We start from the raw sequence: 25478 nt of genomic DNA, 5'->3' as shown, positions 1-25478 counted from the left end.
ACGAAGAAGTTATGCGCGTTATAAGTTGGAGGAAAAGTTATCCCCAAAGCTGGAATGGAATCAACAATATAGTTTGTTGATGTCCAGCCACTATGACATGACGGATAACTTGCAACGGTGTGGTATTGTAAGTATGATGCCATTAACTGGAGTAAAATGGTCACCACAACATGCTTAATATATGACCACGACATGGTCATGCATTGAGAACATATGTTATAACCTGTTAAGAGCTTTTTTCGATTATTCTCATTGGGGAGCAATTGGAGAGCTGAAGGTGGAGATTTTGCTGCCAAAATGGAGGCAAGAGATGCTAGATATTGAGCTAAACAAGCATTTTAATCCTCTCTCCATTAAGGTAACATTTCTCCACTTTTAGTGAAAAGTTTAGATTGTTTAGATAGGTTTAATAGATCAACCTATATCTTCATTATGATGCTAATGAGAGTGTTTAAAAGCTTTAATCAAGCTTTAAAAGTGATTTCCATGATGAAATCAACCGACTAAGAGTTAGGGTTTGAAATAATTATTAATGGTTATGATTGATGCATTAGAGAGTAGATTATGATGAATTAGGTAGTAAAAGATGCTTAATCCATTGGTTGGAATAGATTAAATGTGGAAAATGAGAAGTTAGAATTATGATCCATTAAGTGGTCATTTTGACATAAAGAGTCATTAAGCTCTTAATAGCGTAAGACAAGTATTAAGAAACTTTTATATGTGTATGAATAGGCCTAAAATAAAACAACATGGATCAAGATGCATCAATAGAAGACTTGAAGAAAAGAGGTAGTTAGTCTTCACTAACTAACAATGTGAGTTATAGCTCATACTCTCTCTTTAGATAATGTTATACGTTTATATATATATATATATATATATATATATATATATATATATATATATATATATATATATATGTTGGATCTTGAGGCACTAAGTGAATCCCCTCAAGTTATTAGATGTAGATGGAGTATGAATATATGTTCTAAGTCATGTAACAAAGCATATATGTATACTTAGAGTATGTATGAGGTGTACGTTTAAAAGCATGTGTTATAGCATGTAAGTATACCTATAGAAAGTATGTATAGATGACAAGGGTGTTTGTTAAATATCTAAGAGATAGTAGAAAGAGATATAATATGATTATATGCATTATAATCATATAGATGAGTATGTACAGTATTATGTAGAATACTTAAGAGATACGAGAAGAAGAATTAGATACGTACTTAATGAGTTATGTACTAGATGTGTATTAGAAGATCTCTTGATGAGATAAGGAGTTAGCATATCAATAGGACATGTGTAGAGTTAGAGTAGGAGAAGAGTAGAAAGATAATTCATTCAGGAATAGACAATATGATTCATTTGGGAATAAAGAGTATCATTCCTTCGGGAATGGAGAGTATGATTCTTAGGGGAATAAGAGTATGGTCCCTTTGGGGATGAAGATAGACGATTCCCATGGGAATTAGATTGTGTATGAGGAGGAAATATAAGATAAAGGAAGGGTTTCATGAGTGGAACAAGGCAAGAGAGTTCTTTTAATAACTTAGACAATGTTCATGAGGGATTTAAAGTAAGTAATCCGTTAGGGATTCAAGAGATAAAGAAAAAATGATAAGGGGTTCGTGAGGGGTCTTAGTGAGGGGACTAAGCCCGTATGAGTGTACCCGATAATATTATACTTATGTTGTCCCCTGTGTGATAGATGAACCTATCATGTGAAATTTGATCATTTGGGTCTTTTTGGGAATAGAATGATAAGAGCATGAGAATGGTAAAGAGATGAGATGATAGAAGAAGATAAAGTAAATAGAAGAAGAGATAGATGACATGAGATGAGATATGAGTAGCATAAGAGAAATATATGCAAAGAGTATAATATGTGAAGAGAGTAGAGCAAGAGTATGAGAAGGTCATGCATAGAGAATATATAGAGTAAAGAAAGATGATATGAGACAGAGAATGAGAAAGAGAAATGAAAAAAAGTGAGAAAATGTATGAGATAGGTAAAAAGAGATGATAGAGTATGTATAGAGTATGAGATATGCTTGAGAAGAGGATAAAAGAGAGTATGAGATGAGAAGAAAATAGTAAAGAATAAGTGTAGAAGATAGAGTATGAGATAGAGGTGACGTGAAGACATGATAAAAGAGTAGAAGAGATAGGTGAATGAGAAAGAATAGCAGTACATGCTATAAGAATGAGAAGAGGTTAGATGACAGAGTATGAGAAAGAAAGAAAAGAAGGTTAGAGTATAGAAGGATAGAAAGAGAAAGAAGAAGAATAGATAAATATGAAATAGAAAGAATATAACTCACCAGACATTGTTGTATGATGTTGTAAAGATGTTTCATGTTTTGCAGGCCTAAGTAGCAGTCGATGTACAAGAAGAAGACAAGAGCACAAAGACTTAGATTAGGAGTAGTTTTAATAATTGTATATTCCTTGTTGATTTAATTTGTGTGTATTATTTTATTGTAAATCCGAGATTAACCCTAGGATGTAAAGTGTTTTAAAATTATAGAATTTCACATTTTTGTAGAAAACTATGATATATCCCTCCCTATAAATGTATGTGTAGAAAATTTGGGTTGTTACATACGATCCATATCTGACACCAATACCCAATGGCCAAATTCCATGCCACATCAGTTGGTCATATGACTACTTGCACTTAGCATAAAAAACCTAATATTACCAAAATGGGTAACAAACTTTGGTTTTTGTCCACATTTAGGTAACAATGTTTTTTTTTCGTACATGTTTGACTAGTAAACTTTTTTGACATGTTTATAATAGGGTAATATCATTGGAAATTACTAATCATATTACCTTATTTTGAACAGGTAAAACATATACGACAAAAACATGGTTACCTAAATATGTATAAAAACCAAAGTTCGTTATCCTCTAAGGTCATTGACCCTAATTAATATGCAATGTTGTTTAACTAAAGTTGTTTATCTATATATATTAAATAATCATTTTTTATTTAATTTCTTTGATCTAATAAATATTAAATAAACTATTTATTTTCTTATTTATTTTACTTGATAAATAATAAAATATATCATATAAATATTATTATTTATTATGATCTTTTGTGGCTCTTGGTATGTGACCTCATAGTCTCACACACATTTAACTACATCAAATTATTTATTTCTTGCCTATCATTTCCAATATTCATAACTTGAACGACATGCATGGAAACAACGGTGGAGCGGAAGCTACACTAGCGACTACTAAAATAATAGTAGCATGAAAGGAATGAGGAACAATGGTGGTTAAATTTATAGAAACAATGGTGACTACAATTATGGTTTCTATAATGAAGGTATCTATATTAGTTTCCTAATGCTTATTTTATCGTCCCACTAGATAGTCTATTGTGTCCCATGTTTAGTTGGGAGACTACGATTATCCATCAACAATCGTCTTTTTGTATGTAAATGAGAACAATATTGGAATTAAATAACAACATTTAGGAGTAGTGTTTCCCTTGGTAATAAAACTAAAGACCCATATAATCACTTTAAAAGTTCTCTATAATTGAAAATGTCATTAAACCAGGAGGAATTAGTAAAGACTTATTTAGACTTCATTTGATGTATTTACTTTAATATAAAAATGCAAATACCAGTTCACTTCACTTTCTCCAAGTAGTGTTACTACTTAGTATTTACCATAAACCACATTCTTACAAAATTTTTACCCTACACATAAAAATATAAAGATAAGAAAAGAAATTCTAGATTTCATTGAGAAAACAAATTAGGAGCTTCATGATACATTTAACCATGTCAAGGAATTGTTGGAGTCTTACCCACATCACGAGTTCACTTGTTCACAACTAATGTGATATTTCTTTGATGGAACGAGTAGAACAAATCATGCCATGATAAATGTCGCCTCAAGCTGGGCATTTATGATGCAAGATAGAAAAAACACATTGTGATTCTTAGATTAGTTAGAGTAATTACTAGGAAGACAATCAATCATTTAAGAAACAAGAGACTCTACTTTCAAAAACCTTCTCCAAAGGGATACATAAAACATGGAAAAATGAAGTCAAATATGAGATTATTACTTTTAATAAAAATTTGACTTAATTTTCTCTAGTCTTGGAAAGGAGAAATATGTTAAATTGTTAATATTGTGCATTAACTTGGGATTTATATGTGTTTTGGAGAAAATTGGTAATCTATTTGATCGCTTTTTAAAGGATATGATTGGGCTTCTATATTCTCCCTCCACTTTTAAATTGTGTATTATGGAGAACTTTTATATATGAGGTGGGGGAGTCATTAGATATATTTATCATGATTTTTTTATATTTAGTTTATCTTTTGATGTTTGATTAAGAAAATTAGAAAGAGTGTTGGTATATATGTATAAATCTAATCTAGTATTGAGTCAAGAGAATAACCATTTCATGGTTAAATAAGGAGTTTTTGTTGGTCATGTTGTCTATGAAATTAATAAAGAAGTCAATGACAAGGATAAGGTTATCTAAAAACCACTCTGTAATCTATTTTTAAAAAGATACATCTTTCCCCTTTTACAAAATCATTCCTTAAGGCCTTCATAATTTTGAAATATAAATTGTTACAGTCTCATATCTTACAATCACCTGATTGGTCAATACACTTTTGAGATCATGTGTGATGTGAGTAACTATGTGAAAGGGATTTTTTTAGGACAACAAATGAAAAAAAAACTCATTTCAATTTATTATACAACAAATATTTTTTAAATCATAATTGAATTACACCAGAAAGGAAAAGAGTTGTTTATAGTTGTTTTTATTTTTGTACTAGATAAGTTTAAATCCTACATTGAGAGGTATAAAGTTGTCATTAGAGCAACCATAATCTTATATATCACCTATTGGAAAGAAGGATGTCAAATTACAAGTTATTCAATGTACCCTTCGTCTTCTTCAAGAGTTTGAATTGGTAATACATGAAAAAGGTTTTCTAAATATGGTGGTAGACCAATTGTCTAGGATTATTTTTGATGAAAACCCATCAATGGGAGTTATTTGCAATGCTTAAATTTTTGTTAAGAGATTTATATGTCTTTGAAAAATGTATGGAAAATTTTATGATGAATCATAACATTAGGGGTGAAATGGCTAAAAATAGGGTCACCAAAACTAGTATGTGGACCATATGCTCCTAAGAGAACATTACACGGGACCAAGTAGCCAAAAAGAACCTTTAAGGATCCATTAACTTTGGATTGACTAAGAATTAATGGATCCTTTTCATCCTAAAACTTATAGAGGAGTGTACGTGTGACAATAGGAGTGATTTGTGTGTAATGGCTTAAAAAGGAAGAAATCAAGTCATTATACACAAAAGTTTGCATCATCTATATTGAATTCAAGGTAAATGCTTTTTAATTAATGAAATTTTTGCTAATCGAGGCTCATATATGAACCCTAAATTTTAAAATTCGGCTTGTATGATAAAAGTAAGGTTATATTATAGAAGAACATGTTAGAGAAAGAAAATATCTTACTATAACAACATGGTTGGACTCTAACTATTGTTTATTTATATGATGAACCAAGAACACTTAAATATGTTTAAAAAGATGTATGTTTTTGGATAAGAAACACTTGAATGGTAAAGTAAATGTTATCATGATTATTGTTGGACAAGAATATAACACTATAAGTATAGTTGTTGATTTTACCACTCAATGGAATTAGATGCTTGACTAGGAAAAGTTAAACCTTTAAAATTATGTTAAATATGGAAATTGATACTTAGAAAGACTTCAATATGAAAAGATTGATTTATGTAATGTGTATTGGCAAGCGAATAAAAAAGAATGACATTGTTTACGGGTGTTTTAAGATGGGGTTGTTAATGGTAAAGAATGAATCGGACAATAGTAAACTAATATATATTAGAAAAAATCTATGAATGTTAAACAAGTATTATGAAACATTGGCATAATTTTTAAATTGGTTGATAAACATGTATTATTGAATATCACAACCATCATGCCATACATACTAACGTGGTTGTGCAACTTTAGATTTGCTTACTATACCTGGGTTACACTTGATTAGCATCAAGTCACCCTTACTAACTTTGTCGATGGACTTTATTCTGCATTCTAGAAACTAATTTAAAATTGATAGCCATTAGGTAATTATCCATGTTAACATGGCTAATTTAGCTTGACTACTAGAAACCGAGCCAAACTTACTTATCATATTAGCTTACATCTTGTGTCTCATTTGTTTGTACATTGATTATCAAATGTTTTATCAAATTTCCAATAGACATATTTTTATAATAGTTGAGAGACCTTTTCATTTTTATGTCTATGTATTCCAAAAAATAAAATATTATATCCTCTTGGATGTTTATTCAACAACCCAATATATATATATATATATATATATATATATATATATATATATATATATATATATATATATATATAGATCAGACCTTGTACATATAAAGCCTTGTAATTATTTTTGGCTTACATGATAGCCGATATGCATTCCATGTTTGTTTAACTATTAAGTCTTGAATTGATAAATGATGCTAAATGGATCGTGATATCTATATAGATACAATGTTGTTGATACACACACATACACACACACACACACACACACATATATATATATATATATATATATATATATATATATATATATATATATATATATATATATATATATATATATATATATATAGTTCCTTTTTGGATTGAGCACATTGTCTAAATTTAAATAAATGACTATTTTATCATCATGTTTAAATCTGACAAATAAATGACTTTATTAAAAAATCATTATTAAATTAAAACTATATATTTTCACATAAAAAAATTTAAAATTAAAAAAAAACATGATTAGTAACTGATATTGAACATAATTTTAAAACAAGTCCAAACAAAAAAATTTACATTTAAATAATTTATTGGGTTTTATTAGTATCAATACACTATCTAAAGGTAGCATAAACAATCAAAAGATGTACCTAATTGTACATGCACCCTAGATCTCAGTTTTACAAGTTATAGCAACGAACTTTAAAAATCAACTATAAATAAACACAATAATATCTTGATTGCTTAATCAAGTTCTCTTACGTATTAGTGCTTGCAGTGTATGAATGATCTAAAGTAGAACCCTTATAATGTAGTCAGACCCATAAACACCAAAAGCAAAAAAGCAAAACCCTAATCTAATGATTTATTCGAAATTCCTAACCCTAGCATAAAGGTTAGAATTCCCTATATATATATATATATATATATATATATATATATATATATATATATATATATATATATATATATATATATATATATATATATATATATATATATATATATATATATATATATATATATATATATATATATATATATATATAGAGAGAGAGAGAGAGAGAGAAGTTGGATGAATTTTATGAGAGGATTCAGCTCCTAGGGTTTGACCCCTAGCAGTCTATTTATACGCAGTTGATGAAACCCTAAAATATACAAACTCTTAGGGTTTATCCTTACCTTATCAGAAACTTGCCTTATCCCGATCAAGGAAAGGCCAAAACCGTCCACCACAAGGTCTCTAGTAGTTTCTAGAATATTTCAGTTAATCTATTGGATTAATTAATATTCAAGCTCTTTAATTAATTAAAAAAAATTAATTAATTCCAAAATAATTTCCAGTTAATTTATTAATTTCTTGATTAATTCATAACTTATTTATCTTCATTTCTTTATTGCTATTTGGGTCATGAGGCCAACCCAAATTGACCCTGGTATTATTAAAAATATTACCAAAATGGTTAATAACCTTGAACAATATTTCTAACAGTCTCCTACTTGGACAAGTCGTTAGATTTTAGGATCATAATTAACAATCAAGAGAGAGTAGTTGTCCAATGTAACTGCCAAACTCTGATCATAATCAAAATTTAGTCCTTAGACAAGTGATCAAGCTATTCCTTTGTTCTAGATATCTCTATGAACATGAGACATGGATAAGGGTCAATCTCAATGTTCAACATTATGTATCCCAGTTAATGATTTCTAATGATCACAATTGACTTCTAAATCGAGCACATAAATTTAGACAGGGCTTGGTGAAACACTTTAAATGTTAACGCTAAATTATCGAGGGGCCCATAGATATCACTTCCCAGTTACGAGAAGGAACAAATAAACTTTGAATACATAGTTTTTGTTTATTCATCTGATCATGGATGGACATACCCTTTATGACTACCAGTTACGAATAATGTTGGAGCATACCAATGCACAACAGAGTTTGCAAACAAAACCCCATATGCATCTCAGTTTGAAGAATAAAAGATATTGTTATATTATAATTATTTATGACTAAATCCATGAGGTAATCTCTAAGTGTGGGTTGTTCCAATACTTAAATCTCTATTTCTAGTACTCACAAGTATTAGTGGAATTCCCTATTGCAATGACCAAATCAACTTGTCACCGAATATGGAGGTTAGAATTAAACATTCTAGAAGTGGGTTCAAATTATGCAAAAGTGAAACACGATATTGAATTAACACAACTTGGATAGCAAAGAAAATTTATTTATTAAGTTAATACGATATAACATAAAAATTGTTGCAATTCATATTGTTATGTGTTTCATGATAATAACTCAAACTAAACAACTAAACTATTACATCATATCACTATCTAGTCTCATGTTAATGGTCTTTACATGACCATCATGTTTCTCTCTTGATAACGGCTTCGCGAATGGATCAACATGATTCTCCTCAGATGATACCTTATTCATGATGATGTCCCCATCTTCCACTCTATGTTGAATGTAATAGTATTTCTTGAGTATTTATTCTGAGTTACCATGGTCCTTGGGTTCCATAGTCTAAGCGACGACACCCTAATTATCACAAAAGTTTTCCAAAGGATCTTTGATGCTTAGTACATCTCTAAGATCATCGATGAAGTTCTTTAACCATGTAACTTACTTTGCTTCTTCACTAGCTGCAATCTACTCGGACGTGCATGTCAAGTCTATTACGGTCTTCTGTTTGGAACTTGTCCATGTAACTACTCCTCAATTCAGAAACAACACCCAGCTTGAATGTGAACACGATTTGTCTTTGTCAGTATGGAAACTTGCATCTATATAACCAGTAACTCACAAGTTTTCTCTACCACAATATATTAAGAACACATCCTTAGTTCTTTTCAGATACTTGAGGATATTCTTCACAGTCATCCAATAACTATCACCATGATTGTCTTGATATCGAATCACCAAGCTCAAATCATATGAGGTAGCAGTTCTAGTAAATGTCATGGCATACATGATTGATTAAATAGAAAAATCATATGCGACCCGAGTCATTATTTCCAGTTTTTCTTCAGTTTTGGGTGATTGATCCTTACTCAATCTAATTTCATGGTGCATGTGTAGATTACCTTTCTTAGAATATTGCATTTTGAGTCTTTTTAAAACTTTATCTTAGTATTTACTTTGGCTTAGCCCAATTAAACATTTAGGTCTATCTCTATATATCCTTATCCCCAATATATAAGTTCTTCTCCTAGGTCCTTCATAGCGAAACATTTTCCAACGCAAGTCTTTACACTCTGCAAGGTTGGAATATCATTCCCTATAAGGATTATGTCCCTAACATATAACACTTGGAAGATCACATTACTCTCACTGGCTTTGACATATATGCAAGACTCATCCTCACATATAGAAAATCCAAATTCTTTGATCTTTTCATGAAATCAAAGATTCCATCTACGTGATATTTGTTTGAGTCCATAAACTGATCTCTCAAACTTGCAAACTATATTAGGATATTTTGGATCATTGAAGCCTTCAGGTTGTGTCGTGTAGACATCCTCTGCCAATTTCCCATTAAGGAAATCACTCTTCACATCCATTTGCCATATTTCATAATCATCAAAAGCAGCTATGGGAAGTAATATTCTAATAGACTTAATCTTGGCTATTGGCGAGAATGTTTCTTCATAATCAATTCATTAAGTCTGAGTGTAACCCTTCACGACCAGCTTAGCTTTGAATTTGTGCATATTCCAATCCATGTCAGTATTCTTCTTGAACATCTACTTGCACCCAACGATGTTAATATTAGGCGTAGGATCAACCAACCTCCAAACTTTATTATCATATGTGGATTGAATTTCACTTTTCATACTCTCCTTCCATTTAGTAGCTTTGGTGCATGTCATCACTTCCTTGTAATTAGATGGTTCCCCCATACTAGCCAATATACGATCACTAATCAAGACCTTTCATTCTGTTTAAATATGGAAACCATAAAACTTAGGAGATAAATGAACCCTACCAGATCTGTGTAGCATAGGAGTTAGAATTATTTCATTTGGCTCAACATGTCGATTAACCTCGGGTTAAGTGCCAATTTCAACTGCAAGTCCTTCTTCGTTTGACTCTTGAATCTCTTCAAAATCAATTGGGCTCCCACTAGCTTCTTTGGACATGACTTCTCAAGGAAGAAGCCCATCCGAGACACAAACACTTTGTTCTCAGAAGCATTATAGAATATGTATCCAAAAGACTTGAGGATATCCTACGAAGTAACACTTTTCGCTCTAGGCTCTAGTTTATCACTATCTTAGCGATGAATAAAAAACTTCGCAACTCCAATTTTTCAAATGTGCAAAACTGGGAGGTTTTGCATTCCACATTTCGGATGGTGTCTAAGATACCTTCTTAGTTGGTAGAAGGTTTAATATATTAGTGGCTGTCTACACAACGTAACCTCAGAAAATTATTGGAATCATAGCTCGAGTCATCATAGATCGAACCATATCAAGTAATTTTTGATTTCTTCTCTCAGCAACACCATTTAGTTGTACTGTTTTGGGAGGAGAAAACTATGAGATAACCCCACAATCCTTTAGATGATTGATAAATTCAAGACTCAAGTATTCTCCATCCGTATTAGATCGTAGCATCTTGATCTTCTTGCCCAGTTGGTTTATAACTTCCTTTTGGAATTCTTTAAACACTCCAAAACTTTCTGACTTATGCTTCCTTAAGTAGATATAGCCATATCTATTAAAACCATTAGTAAAAGTCACAAAGTAATGTTCACCATGCCTTGTGGCGGATCTAAACGATCCATATACATCAGTATGGATTAGGTCCAATAGATCCTTGTCTCGTTCATAGTTTCTTGTGAAAGACACTTTTGTCATATTGCCAAGTAAAGGAGACTTACATACATCATTTGACTCCAAATCAAATGATTCCAAGATCCCATCCTTTTGGAACTTGGCAATGCATTTCTTGTTTATATGCCCAAGACGACAATGCCACAAGCATGATTTATCCACCACATTATTAGAAGAACCAACATTTAACATTAGATTATTAGAGTTGCATACAAAAATAACACTTTCATACACACCATTGCAATGATCATCTTTGGAAATAAAGGAACCGTTTTTATAAACTAACATGTCACCATTTTTTTATCAAAAGAAAATCAAAAACCATCCTTGTATAATACATGAAACGAAATAATGTTTCGTTCCATGTTTGGCGAGTAGCAACAATAAACTAAAAGAAACACCATTATTATGCATGAGCCAATGGAATTTCCAAACTTTTGTCTAGGAAATCTCTGTAAGTTAAATTACACTCAACCCAATTTTAGTGTAATTAATATTTATATTCGTAGTCATTATTATGAATCTATAAATAAGATTTATCAGTGATTCCAGGTCGTTATAATGACAGGTCTACTTACAGGAGAAGTTTCTAGAATGGTCACGTTGGCTTGGTTGTTGGATTTCAAAAAGGCCATACACTAAAATGGTCACCCCTCCCAACTTTCCTACCTGGTTGATCCTTATTTGATAGAGCTATCAATATTCATTGGGATTACTGAGGAATCTAGATTATCATTATTATAGTCACAAAGAATATGAAACTAGACTAAGACTTAGTACCATTTACATCTAGGTCTTTCGAAAGGATAAGTGTTAAGGCGAAGTGTTGCCCTAACCTCATTCTGTCAGGTGAGTGCATAGTTACTATCAAGAACATAATCTTAATTTAAAAGTGTTAGTACTTATAAGTGATATTAAATTTTTACATGTATTAGCTGTGCTACACGCTACTTGTATAAACATAATAATACTATTGGATTAGAAATTGTATTGGAAATCGATTGCCTTTAGTTATAAGTCCTGCCTTAAGTATAAGAATAAGAATTGTAAAGGTTTCTTATTTCAAATTAAGCTAGATATCGATTAGGTCTCATAACGGGGGTAGAATGTGAGATCAGAGCGGAGTGTAGTCCTCTTTTTTTTGGATGGCCAGAAATGGTGGGTCCAGATCAGACAACCGGCATGTATGTCTGGGTTATCGAACAAAGTAGATGGCAACACTTGACTATTCTAGGCGGTTTATGAATTACGTTGCTAGCATGGATTTATAACCAATGGATGTATATAAAATGGGATACCCTATTCATCAAATATCTAATGATTGGTTGCCTTATATATGACTTACACTGGCGTTGGACTTCCCTAGCTGTGTTGTCAAACAGATACTTAGACAATTCATCAGGTAAGGTGATTCTTCCAGATGGTTGTCGAACTAGGGTCTGTGAGGATCGGTTGGGTTGGGTAGTTGCTCTTAGGTGAGATTACATATATTATCTGACAATGTTGTTTTGCAGGAATGATATTGTTTATTATCATTAAATTTTTCTGGGCTTGAAAACCCTACGTATATCACCAGGTTTTCCCAAACCCGACCCACTAATTTTTATGCATTACAAGATGTGGAACCAAGGCTGTTGTAGTCTAGTTAGGATGCCGAGTGGAATGAAGAGATGTGCCTGTAACAAGTAGTTTCAAGACCTTTTATATTTACGTTGTAATGTATGTTTAGGTAAGAACGATGACATCCTCGGAATTTTAATAAAATGAAATAACTTTTGTTATCTGAAAAATGTTTTATTTAATTGAGAATTTCTGCATCTCAATGTATTAAAGCATAAAGAAAATGTTTTAACTGGTTCTGAAAAATAGGGGACGGTACAGTTGATATCAAATTATTAGTTTAAGCGAACTAGGAATTTAGGGTAATTCTAGACTTAAACTTAGATGATAAGTATAAATCGGTGAGGTGTTTGATAAATTGCTTTAGGATATATGCCTAAGTTACTTTAGACATTATCACTAGCGTACTATAGGAAGATGCCTTAGCTGCTAATATGTGCTATACATACATACACACACACACACACACACACACATATATATATATATATATATATATATATATATATATATATATATATATATATATATATATATATATATATATATAGTAATATGTCGCCTCTACGACAATAGAATGACATAACGATCACAAGGAGCGGTAGAGTGGTTAATAACAAAGGAGGTCCTGCACCTCAGAATGTCGAAGCTGGAGCTGTTGAAATCTCGATGAATAAACCTTGAGAGATGATGCAAGAAATGCTCGATCAACAACGACGTGAGTTTAAGGAGCTCTTAGTTCAAGAGTTAGCCAATGCAAGAGGTGGAGCACCAGTGGTGTATGAGTCAGTAGTCGTTGATAAAGTTAATGATGTACCGGTTCCCTCTTGTCCAACGACTGTCTAGGAAGGAAATGATAGCTTGGAAAGTCATCAAGGACCACTCCTTCCTTTGGAAGACTCGAAGATCCGAAGAAATGATGAACCCAGAGGCTATTGCAAGTATAAAGATTTCATGACTTGCAAGTGCTACTACAAAATACCATTTAATGACACGTAATGCGTGTCATAAAATGCTCAGAAGACACGCAAATGTGTGTCAAGGAACTCCCTGTCATAACGACAGACGACACACTTTTGCGCGTCGTAAACTTACGACGTGCATTTACGACATACATTTATGACGTTCCTTTATAACACACATTGCATGTCAAGGAAGCCCCTGTCATAAAAGAAGACGACATGCCCTTGCATGTCATAACCTTACGACGCACTTTTACGACTCGCATTGCGTATCGTTAAATCCACTGTCATAAATGAAGATGACACACATTTGTGTGTCATAAACTTCAACTGCCATTGACGATACACATTTACGACGTGCATTTACGATACACATTTACAACATGAATATGCATAATAAAAAAACAAATATATACCAAAACATTGAATTTCATCTAAATGTCAAACAAGTTACCTAACATTACATGTCAAACAAAACTACATGTCAAAGGAGGATGCTACCTAACATTTCACAAAGTTAACAAAAATATTGTACACAACATGTCAAAATACCATGCTACCTAACATTTCATTGTTAACAAAATTATTGTTTGTGTATACAAAATATCACCGATAAATGAAGCCTGTAACAAACTCCAACCATTATTCACGGATTCCATCGATATCATCAGTTGTGTACTCAATTTTGCTACTCTCGACATGAGAAAAAAATTTGCATATTGTTTCTATTATAATAAAAACTGCATATTAACATATACTTTAATAGTGAGTTGCTATATTTAACAAATAAACACAAAATGTAAATTCTTCTTTCTTAATAGAGCATTGTACTTTCAAATGAATGAAAGTGCATTATTATTTTTGCATATAACCAACTATTTCAATTATAATTGTGAGAATAGGATGCTATATTCAACAAATAACCATAAAATGATCCTCTTTTCAATTCTTTTCCTATTAAATTAAAGTAGTGAAAGTAGAATGCTATCTCCTTACATTGTCTTTGACCAACACTTCAATTCCTTCCTCAACTATCTCCTTCATGAACTTTAACATGTAGTAGCCACATTCGGTAGATCTGGCCTGAACTGGACACTACATAATTACATATAAATAATCATTGCAACATTGATCCAAAAAATAAAGTTAAAGCTGCAATTTCAATAAGGAATTAAGTGTTGATCGTAACATTGACCCAGTTTAGTTTAATCCTCTTGTTGGATCCACTTTGTGTAGCGTACAAAACCATTGACCTATACAAAACATTAAGAAATTAAGTCAAATAACATAATTGTATTCACATCAAATGTTTTGATAATTTATATTACTTACGAATCAATAATTTGCTTCAACTGCATATTGAAATTTCCAGAACCCAAGGAATCAAGATAATAGCAAGTATCCAATTTCATGTCTAGTACAACCAACACCCAATGTCTTCTACAAACACCACAAAAAAATGAAGTCAAATAACGTAATTGCAGTCATTTTCAAAATAAAAAGGTATTTATTGTATTCAATATCAAATGGAAAAATCAAACCCAGGATTGTAGGGCAATATGATGATGTCATTGTCCTTTCTTGTAGACAACCGATCTGAAACACCTCTACTTGCAACATCAATATTCTTAGATTTCCCTTTACGCGTACTTGGCGAGATTACAACCGAGTTCATGAAGCAAATTCCATGATCTCTTTCTGGCGGGCCATACTTGATTTTGTTAAACAACACCTTGTTATCATTCAAACAATAAATTGATTAAACAAATTTTGTTTTAAGAACAGTTATTTAAATTAAATTTCTTGCAGTTACATCATATAAGACACAATGACATCATCGGTCAGCTCATCCAATGTTAAAAGTGCTTCAAAATTATCCCAAGTTAAGTACGTGTAACTATCTTACCCAAAAAGATCATTCTCACACCGCACTTTTATAGAATCAACTTTTGTAACTTGTCCATTAAGCATAATTGCACTCATTTTCAAAATACTACTTTTATCAATTCTTATCCTTGTCTTCATCTGTGCTCTGGTCCACCTTTTTTGCATGGTTACATTTTGTTTCTCCATTTCTTTTTCCTTCTTTTTACTCTTCGTTTCTATTCCCTTCCCTTTATCTTGTTCACATGGTTCTATTTATCCTTGTCTTCATATGTTCCTGGTCCAACGCTTCAAGATTTTGTCATGCTTTTAATCCATCCTTCTTCTTGTCAGGAAAATTCAACGTTGTCCCATAAACACTCTCGGACACATTTTTTTTCTATGTGCATGACATGTAACTGATAACGAACAGGCAACTTCATCCAATATTCAAGTTCAAAAAAATCGACTTTTTATGCCAAAATTTAGATCTCTCATCGATACTTTCTTTTTTATTCTTTGAATTTTCCTTATTTGGCGTTTTCTTCTTTGACGCTCCCTTCTTTGTATTTATCTTCTTTAACTTTATATTCTTTGATCCTATCTTCTTTGAATTTATCTTCTTACCCCATGTACTCTCAAATCCCGCCAGATAGTCATAAATATCTTCACCTGATGATGGTTGTTACATAAAATCGTGCTCCTGTTGATTGTTGAAATGTTTTTTTCTTTTACGAAAATGATGTTCAAATGGGAGGAATCTTCTATGCCCAAGGAAGCATACTTTTTTAGGCTTTGGCAACCATTGTGAACAAGTATTCTTCGAACATATTGGACAAGAATAATAACCTTCGGTAACACACCCCGAAAGATTTCCATATGTAGGAAAGTCACTTATAGTCCAAAGTAATATTGCTATTAGATTGAAATATTCTTTCTTATAAGAATCAAATGTCTCAACGCCAGTTTCCCACAAGAGTTTTAGATTTCTATCAATGGTGCCAAGTAGACATCAATATTGTTAGCAGGTTGGTTTTACCCTGATATCAACAGAGTCAACATCATGAATTTTCTTGACATACAAAAATATGGGGGTAGATTATATGTTATAAGGATAAACGACCAACAACTATGCTTAGAACTTAATGACTTGTGAGGACTGATACCATCAACAAACAAGGCTAATCTAAGATTTTCTTTTTCTTGTCCGAATTCTTTCCATGAGCTATCAACAAGCTTCCAAGAAGCGGTATCGCGAGGATGAGTAAGCTTCCCATTATTGAACCGACCTTGTGCATGCCAAGTTAAGGCTTGTGGAATTTGTTGTGATGAAAACATTCTTTTAAATATAGGGATGATAGGGAAATACCACAAAACTTTTGAAGGTATATTTTTGGTATTCTTATTCCAACGAGATGTGCCATAAGTTGGATATTGATAAACATCCTTACGTTCTTTCCAGAATAGAACATAATCATTTTCACATTCATGAATCTTCTCATATTGTAGACCTACTCCTTTTAGCAAATTCTTGGACTCATATGTCGCTTTAGGGATGGTATTGTGTGATGGTAAGATATCTTTTAGGACACACAACAAAACATCAAAACTAGCATCAGACCAACCAAACTGACCCTTCAAATGTTGGAATTTCAATAATCTACTAAGTGCATTATACTTTGACCCTACATAAAGTGGCTTATCACATTCTTCAAGAAGTGATTTCAATGAATCAGGTTCTTACTCTACATATTTGAAAGCATCATTTAGCATATCCTTTGTATAAATAACATCGGGAGAAAAATGGAATTGTTAGGGCATTTAGAATCAAACTCGGGTTGTTTTTCTCCATGGAATGACCACTCTTATAATTTTCATCGAAGTCGTGGGAAAACAAATGATAACAGACATTGCCAATTGAGTGGTGACATAAAATGATACAATTTACACAAGGGCATGGAATAACATCTAACTTTGGATTATTACTTTGTGCAAACTCTAGAAAAGCATTCACACATTCATCATATGCATTTTATAATCTACTAGAGGAAATCCATGATTTATCCATTAAACATTTGTTACCAACCTACATAATTATTTACCATTTAAAGCAACAATGATTAGGCATGTATAAAAGAAAAAATTAAACTAATATTTGGAACTAACTGGTTCCTTTTTAGCACAAGAACCAAAATGTAATTTATTTATTTTTATAATAGAAAAACAACTAAAAATTGTACAGGGACCAAAATCCAAAACTTTTACAGGGACCAAAACTGATGCAAGGACCAAAATTGTGCAAAAAACAAAACTGTACATGGGACAATAAACTTCACATGGACAAAAAAATTATTGGTTTTGTGGAAAAAGAGGGGCCAAAACTGTACTCCACAACTCATCAACACATTCCATACAAGTGAAATTCTTAACCACTCAGTTATCGTAATCTATATGTGCAAGTGATTTTAATGCATGCATAAATACACATCTTGGGATTGGTAAGTTTTACTATATATGTATAAAAAATAAACTATCATGCAATGAATATTAAGTTGTGTATATTTTTGTTTATAGAACAAAGTAGAAGGGATGAGTTAGAATCTCTGAGATACGTTCTCATGTATTTCTTAAGAGGAAGGTAAATAAATATCCTTTTTTACTTTCTTTCTCTTTCTCAAATAGCGTATTCTCTATTGGTTAATTAATGTCTATTATATTAGTTTATTACCAGACTTCAATGGCAAGGGCTAAAAGCAGGAAAAAAGAAACAGAAGTACGAAAAAATCAGCGAAAAGAAAGTTTTTACACCAATTATTACCTTAGTTACAATTCATTTAGGTAAGGAAGTTAGGGAGGATCCAACTGTGCAGAAAGCACCACTTTGTTTTCTTCAACCTGAAAAAGAAGCATCTTATTACATGTTGCCAAAAGGTTAAAAGGTAAAAACAAAAAAAAGTAAATATGCATAATAACAAAACAAAAAACGGAGAACCAGTGGGATCGATGATTACATTGCACTGCATTGCATAATAACAAGGTAATTTTAATAGAGTTTTAACTTAGGTCTACACTATACATTGTTTAATTATAACTATGAGTTTTTTATTTACAAAAATGAAAGATTAAAAATAATAAAAATGCTCATTGTTTATGTTGACAGGACTCCAAAGCTCAAGTAACTGCAATTCACCTCATAATTGGAACCCTTCAAAGGACACATGTACTTGGTGTGGAAAGCAGAGACCCTTTGACACATAAAGCAATAGGGGTAATAACAAACACAATTCAAACACAATCATCTTTATCCCATTTCCATTATTATTTAAACTAAAAATCTATTCTTTATTTTTCTTCCATGTTTAGTATTCTACTAAACATTTGAAAAAGCCGAATTAGTGCAGAGTTGTGTATGCATGCTCACATCTGTTTTAGGTGGATGATCAGGATCAAATCAAGGACGGAGAAAGGTATTCCATCTTCTTTTGTCAGAATTGACACAATTTTAATTCCATTCTAATTCCATGGTTCTCTTTTTCCTTAAACGTACATTAAGGATTGCGAATGTTGCACAGTAAATGACAAATGTTGCACGTAGTAGCAGTGGGCCCGTTACTCTCTTTGTTGAAATATTTAACAAGTAAGTAGCATCCTACTTTCATTTATTTATATTATAACATTTTTACTCATTATAAAAATGTTATTATCCAGGTATTTGTATTATTTTGAGAATGGGAATTCACAGATAACAAGTGGTTCAATCCAAGGGTTGATAGAGCTAATCAAAACTGAAATTCAAAGTGACATAACAACACCTGATCAACACTCTGATGCTTTGTTTACTTGTAACTTAAGGTACATACGGTTCTAAAAACATTCCAGAAACAAAAAGGTACATAGGTGAGAAATTTGATACTATCAAACTCTGATAGCAACACTTAATTTGTTTTCTTTTTTATATTTGTATAATTGGAGTATCTATGTTAAGAGCATATGTTTGAATAATAAAAACATTCGGTTTTCTTGAAATTTAACCTTTTGTTCAACTTGAGAAGCTTTAGAAGGTGAGAAACCCTTGAATGTGTTCAATTGAGCATCAGATTCATGGTTACCAGGCGCCTCTTCCCCTTGTGTTGACTTTCTTCTGCTCTTTCTCTTATGTTACTTGGTTCTCTGGTCAACCGGGGAAGTTGACTTTTCCTGAATCGTTTCAACAGGAACACCAAGCCCAATAAGTGACTTCTCAAATACCGTAATCGGACCTAGGGCACGTCAATTTGAGCAGTATCCAATGAGGTTAGGTGAGCCCAAGGACGCCAGCGATGAGAAGTCAGCCTGAGGAGAAGTAACCTAACATCATCGGAGGAGAGGTTGTCGACAATGCGAGGTGAGGTGAGGCGAGGTTGGAAAGCCGATCGCTTGTAGAGAGTGTACTGACTGAGTGAGTGTTTTGAATTTTGTTCAAAAAAGCCCTAGAATATTAGTAGTACCTGTGATTTTTGTAACAAGAGATGCACGTTTCATTAAAATTATAAAGCAACAGTTATAGAGGACACGCATTTAAGATAAGGCGCCCTCCGTGTTTTTAATTTTATTCTCGAGACACTAATTTAAGGGCACTCAATAATGTGTGACCTAAATCCTTAAATTTTTTTTGGAGAGATGACACTATTTTAAGGTCACTCTCTTTCGCGTAACATAAATCAGTGTGTGTCGTGGTTCGCGTGTCGTTAAAGGCATATATTCTAGTAGTGAAACCATCATAATTTAATGGGAAAGAGGATCCAGTGGCAGTAATGGATTGGATCTTAGAAATGGAGCTAGCTTTTGTCACATGTGGTTGAACTAGTAAGATTCAAACCACCTACGTTGTTAGACATTTTAAGGGTGCAACAATCCGTTGGTGGAACACGTTGGGGAAGATGTTAAGCCCCAACAAGCCGTTGCAACTAACATGGGAAGAGTTTTTGACCCACTTCAAGAAGAAGTTTTGTTTAACTGAAGATATGTTAGAGTTGGAGAATCAACTCCTAACACTGAAACATGGAAGCATGATGGTTGAAGAGTACACCAATGCTTTCACTGATAAAATGGGGTTTGGACTGCGTGCGGTCCCCAAAGAATTCGATAAGATTGACATGTACTCCAAGGGATTGACATGGGAGTATTCTGTACCGGTTAAGCAGACATCAACTTTTAACGCAACTGTCTGGGCTGTGAAGTTTGTGGAGAATATGGCTAATCAAATTCTTGCAAAGATATTGTTTGATTTAGGAGTAGATCACTCCTTTATATCGCATGAATTTGGTAGAAAACATAAGAGAGTTCCACGTAATTCTCGGAATGGATTTGTGGGAGAAAATCCCACGGACATCTTGTGTGGAAGGAAAATGGTACCACATCTAGTATCAAGAACCCACGAATTAGATGTTGACATACCATGGAGTTCAATCATAATACCTGAAGTGCCAACATCCTTGGATTTGTTTTTCTTCACATCATCTAGGTACTTCGGGTAGCTACGTCTCTAGTGACCTTTTTCTTGGCAGTAAAAGTAAACGACCTCTTTTTACTTGGTATTTGGCGCTATCTCAGAGATGGATTTTCTCTTAAGACCTTGATTGGAAGACTCAACATTGGCCTTAATTTTAGCATGAGAAAATGTTTTCTTCTTGTAGAACTACCATGCCTAATGGCCAAGACGAGAGCAATAGGGTTGGAGATTTTGGTTTTAACCAAGCTTTCTTTACATGCCATGAAGCTCCATGAGGGTCTTGTCGAGATTTTTCATATTACAGTTCATGATGAACTGATGATACAAACTAGAAAGTGAGTTCAAGACCATGTCAATGACCATATCCTTTGGAAACTTGACACCCAAGTTCTCCAATCTATCAATGTACGACATCATTTTCTGAACATATGCACACATACACACATAATTCTCATCTTGATTCTTACTAGCCATCAAGGATTTAATGATCTCAAACTTTTCTTGCCGAGCCTGCTCTTGGATCATTTCCTTAAGATGCTCATCAGTTTTGAATACCCCACGGCTCTCGAAATTATTTTGTAGTTTAGGAGACATGATCACCAACATCATTCTAGCGACTTTCGTAGATTCATTGTCATGCTTTTTATAAGCAGGTATTTCTTCTTCAAAGGATTCATCATCCACATAAGGGAGATTTTGATCGAGGACACACTCTTTTCTCTCGTATCTTAGGGCAACCCCAAGGTACATATCCAGTCCAGATAATTCTGACCAGTCAGTTTATCTCTAGATAGGATCGAGATGAGAGAGAAGTTTGAGTTTGTGGTATGTAGAGGTGGAGGATGAGGATGGTTGTTGTTATTGTTGTTTTTGTTGTTGCTGTTGTCTTCGTTCGACATCTACAAGGAGAAAGAGGTTTAGTTAGTTAGAATTCATCCTTAAAATAAGTAACGCCTGTGTTTCTTGCTATAAATAGTCATATTCTATAATTAGTTTGGTCAAATATTGTAATCTTTTTATGAATGAATAAGAAAGGATTATACATGTATTTATGTGCTTAAGTGTTTTATATGATGTTTTGTGTATATGATATAATAAATAAAAATATGCGTCAAAATAGAATAATAATTATGACGAATAACCTTACCAAAAGAAGAAGTAATTGCAATAAGGATTTCGATGATATAAGGAACGCTCAAATCCGACTTAGAATAAAGAAGTTATGCTTCTTCAAAGTTTCGCGATTAAACCAGCACAACTCTGTGTATCGTAAAAAGTGAAATTTTGATAAATTAGTTTTAGCCTAAGTAATCTAAACGAAAGTCATAGTATTCATTAAAACGAGAGCGTGCATAAAGAGAACGCCTAAATCTGACTTCATATGAGGAAGTTCTGATTTTTCGAAGTTTCAGTGCAGCTGTTTTAACACAAAAATCAAATTTTAGATCGGTCGATTTTTAGCCGAAACAATCTAAACGAAACATCTCATTAATAGGAGTCTAACGATATAAAGACAGTCAAAAACGGATGCCAGATGAGAGTGTTATGCATTTTATACATGTTATAATAGCTTAAGTCTATGTAAATAAAATAAAGTGAGAATTAGCAGACGGAGTCTAAACGAAAGTTGTATAGACACACATGGAAAACGGAGCTTGTATGAAGAAGTTACACACTTTTGAAAATCTGAAAATCGGTACGCATGCAGTGTGCGACACACATAGTGTTCTAGAAGCCAACCACGTAGCCTCACCCAGTTTAGGACATGTTATAGCAACTACATGGAGCCACATCATCAGGCACGACATGCTTTTCAAAAAGTCCTATAAGTAGCTTATGTTCCATATATCTTGCTCATATATCGCCCTTACAACATTTCTCTCAAAGTTCTCTCTGCCTTAGCCTATTTCCTTTACGTTTTCTATATTTTGGCGAAGCCATGAGATCCCTGAGTGCCCGAAAAGTAGTAGCTATCAAGTAGGAGCTCTACCAGTGCAATTTCCAGAGTTTTATCTAGGAAATATCTGTAAGTTAAATTACACTCAACCCTATTTTAGTGTAATTTCTATTTATATTCATAGTCATTGCTATGAATCTATAAATAAGATTTATCAGTGATTCCATGTTATTATAGTGACTCGTCTACTTAGAGGAGAAGTGCCTAGAATGGTCACGTTGGCTTGGTTGTTAGATTTCAAAAAGGCTATACGCTGAAATGGTCATGCCTCCCAATTTTCGTGTCTGACTGATCCTTATTTGATAGAACTCTCAGTATTTATTGTGATTACCGAGGAATCTAGATTATCATTATTATAGTCATAAAGAATATGAAACTAGATTAAGACTTAGTACCCTTTAAATCTAAGTCTTTCGAAAGGATAAGTGTTAAGGCGAATCGTTGCCGTAACCTCATTTTGTCAGGTGACCGCGTAGTTACTATCAAGAACATAATCTTAATTTAAAAGTATTAGTAATTATAAGCAGTATTAAATGTTTACATGTACTATATGTGATATGTGCCACTTGTATAAATATGATAATGCTATTGGATAAGAAACTGTATTGGAAATCGATTGCCTTTAGTTATAAGTCCTGCCTTAAGTATAAGATAAGACTCATAAAGGTTGCTTAGTTCAACTTATGCTTGATATCGATTAGGTATCATAATGAGGGTAGAATGTGAGATCAGAGCAGAGTGTAGTCCTCCTTTTTTTGGATTACCAGTAATGGTGGGTTCAGATCAAACGACCGACATGTATGTCTGGGTCATCGAACATAGTAGATGACAACACTTGACTATTCTAGGTGGTTTAGTGAATTACATTGCTAGCAAGGATTTATAACCTATGGCCGTAGGTAAAATGGGATGCCATATTTATCAAATCTCTGATCATTGGTGACCTTATATATGACTTACACTGGCCAAGGACTCCCCTAGTTGTGTAGTCAAACAAATACTCAGACAATTCATCAGGTAAGGTGATTCTTCTAGATGATTATCGAACTAGGGTTTGTGAGGATCGGTTGTAGTTGCTCTTAGGTATTTATTATCATTAAATTATTATGGGCTTGAAAACCTTATGTATATCACCAGGTTTTCCCAAACCTGACACACTCATTTTATGCATTACAAGTGGTGGAACCAAGGCTGTTGTAGTCTAGTTAGGATGCTAAGTGGAATGAAGAGATGTGCATGTAATAAGTAGTTTCAGGACCTTTTATATTTATGATGTAATGTATGTTTGGATATGAACGATGACATACTCGAAATTTTAATAATATGAAATAACTTTTGTTATCTGAAAAATGTTTTATTTAACTGGAAATTTCTGCATCCCAATGTATTAAAGCGTAAAGAAAATATTTTAATTGGTTCTAAAAAACAGGGGATGTCACAGTTGGTATCAGAGCATTAGTTTAAGCGAACTAGGAATTTAGGATAATTCTAGACTTAAACTTAGATGATAAGTATAAATCAGTGACGTGTGTGTTAGATTACTTAACATAGAGTTGCATACTTTAGTGTTATATATATATATATATATATATATATATATATATATATATATATATATATATATATATTAAGTCATTTAAAAAGAATATATGTTGTTCTCTTATCAACCGCTGGGTAGTAAGGAAGGGAGATGTAGGGCGTGGGGGAAACCTAAGGTATGGCACGACTCCAACACCTCCATTTAAACCATTATGCATGTTACGATGTCGCGCATATCGTACACGATATCCAAATCCACTAAACATTGCAGCCTCAATCATAACCGCTTCATCATGTTCTTCAGATGACATGCCTCCCCACCAGCAACTGCCACTCCTGCTGCTAGATGGTTTAATTTCCAAATAAGTAGTTGATCCCTACATGATGAAATTACCGTTTTAGCCCTATTTTTCATCACCTCAATCTATCACAGCTTATAACAACATACTAGACAAAATGAAACTTTTAATTACCATTAGTTAAGCATAATATGAGTTGGGTTGATCTCAAAATTAAAGATCTTGAAATTGGTTGATCATAATCATTTCCCAATAAAGTATCAACGGAAGAAAATAGTCTTATTTGCACTTTGCATAGCACATTTCATTTTGGTCAACACAAGTAGCTCCATTTTCTAAATGGTTTTTCTTCAAATATAAGTGTTGATTCACAAACCTGTAATTCGTTCACATATGGAACATCAAAATCTAGTTTAAAATGACACCACAAAAAATTGAACATATTTATTATGAAAACAAGTTGAACTTGTAAATCAATAATGAGTAGTGGTGTTCAAAATTGGATATTCGAATATTTTGGA

The 25478-nt window shown here is 32.7% G+C and overlaps 1 protein-coding gene across 1 annotated transcript; it reads right to left on the bottom strand.

The window, feature by feature from the left end:
* Positions 1–21414: 21414 nt before the first annotated feature.
* On the bottom strand, positions 21415–21912 carry LOC145130366 (uncharacterized). The gene has a single exon (XM_079065179.1). The coding sequence runs from the start codon at positions 21910–21912 to the stop codon at positions 21415–21417; it is 498 nt and encodes a 165-aa protein (XP_078921305.1).
* Positions 21913–25478: the final 3566 nt, after the last annotated feature.

This window comes from Lactuca virosa, chromosome 8 (assembly GCF_052849685.1).
Source record: "Lactuca virosa cultivar CGN04683 chromosome 8, Lactuca_virosa_CGN04683_v6, whole genome shotgun sequence".
NCBI lineage: Eukaryota > Viridiplantae > Streptophyta > Magnoliopsida > Asterales > Asteraceae > Lactuca > Lactuca virosa.
This window is presented reverse-complemented; position numbering and strand designations above follow the sequence as displayed.

What these genes read in the sequence shown, in the direction of transcription:
- LOC145130366 (XM_079065179.1), bottom strand. Translation starts at nt 21,912, where the DNA reads ATGTACCTTGGGGTTGCCCTAAGATACGAGAGAAAAGAGTGTGTCCTC.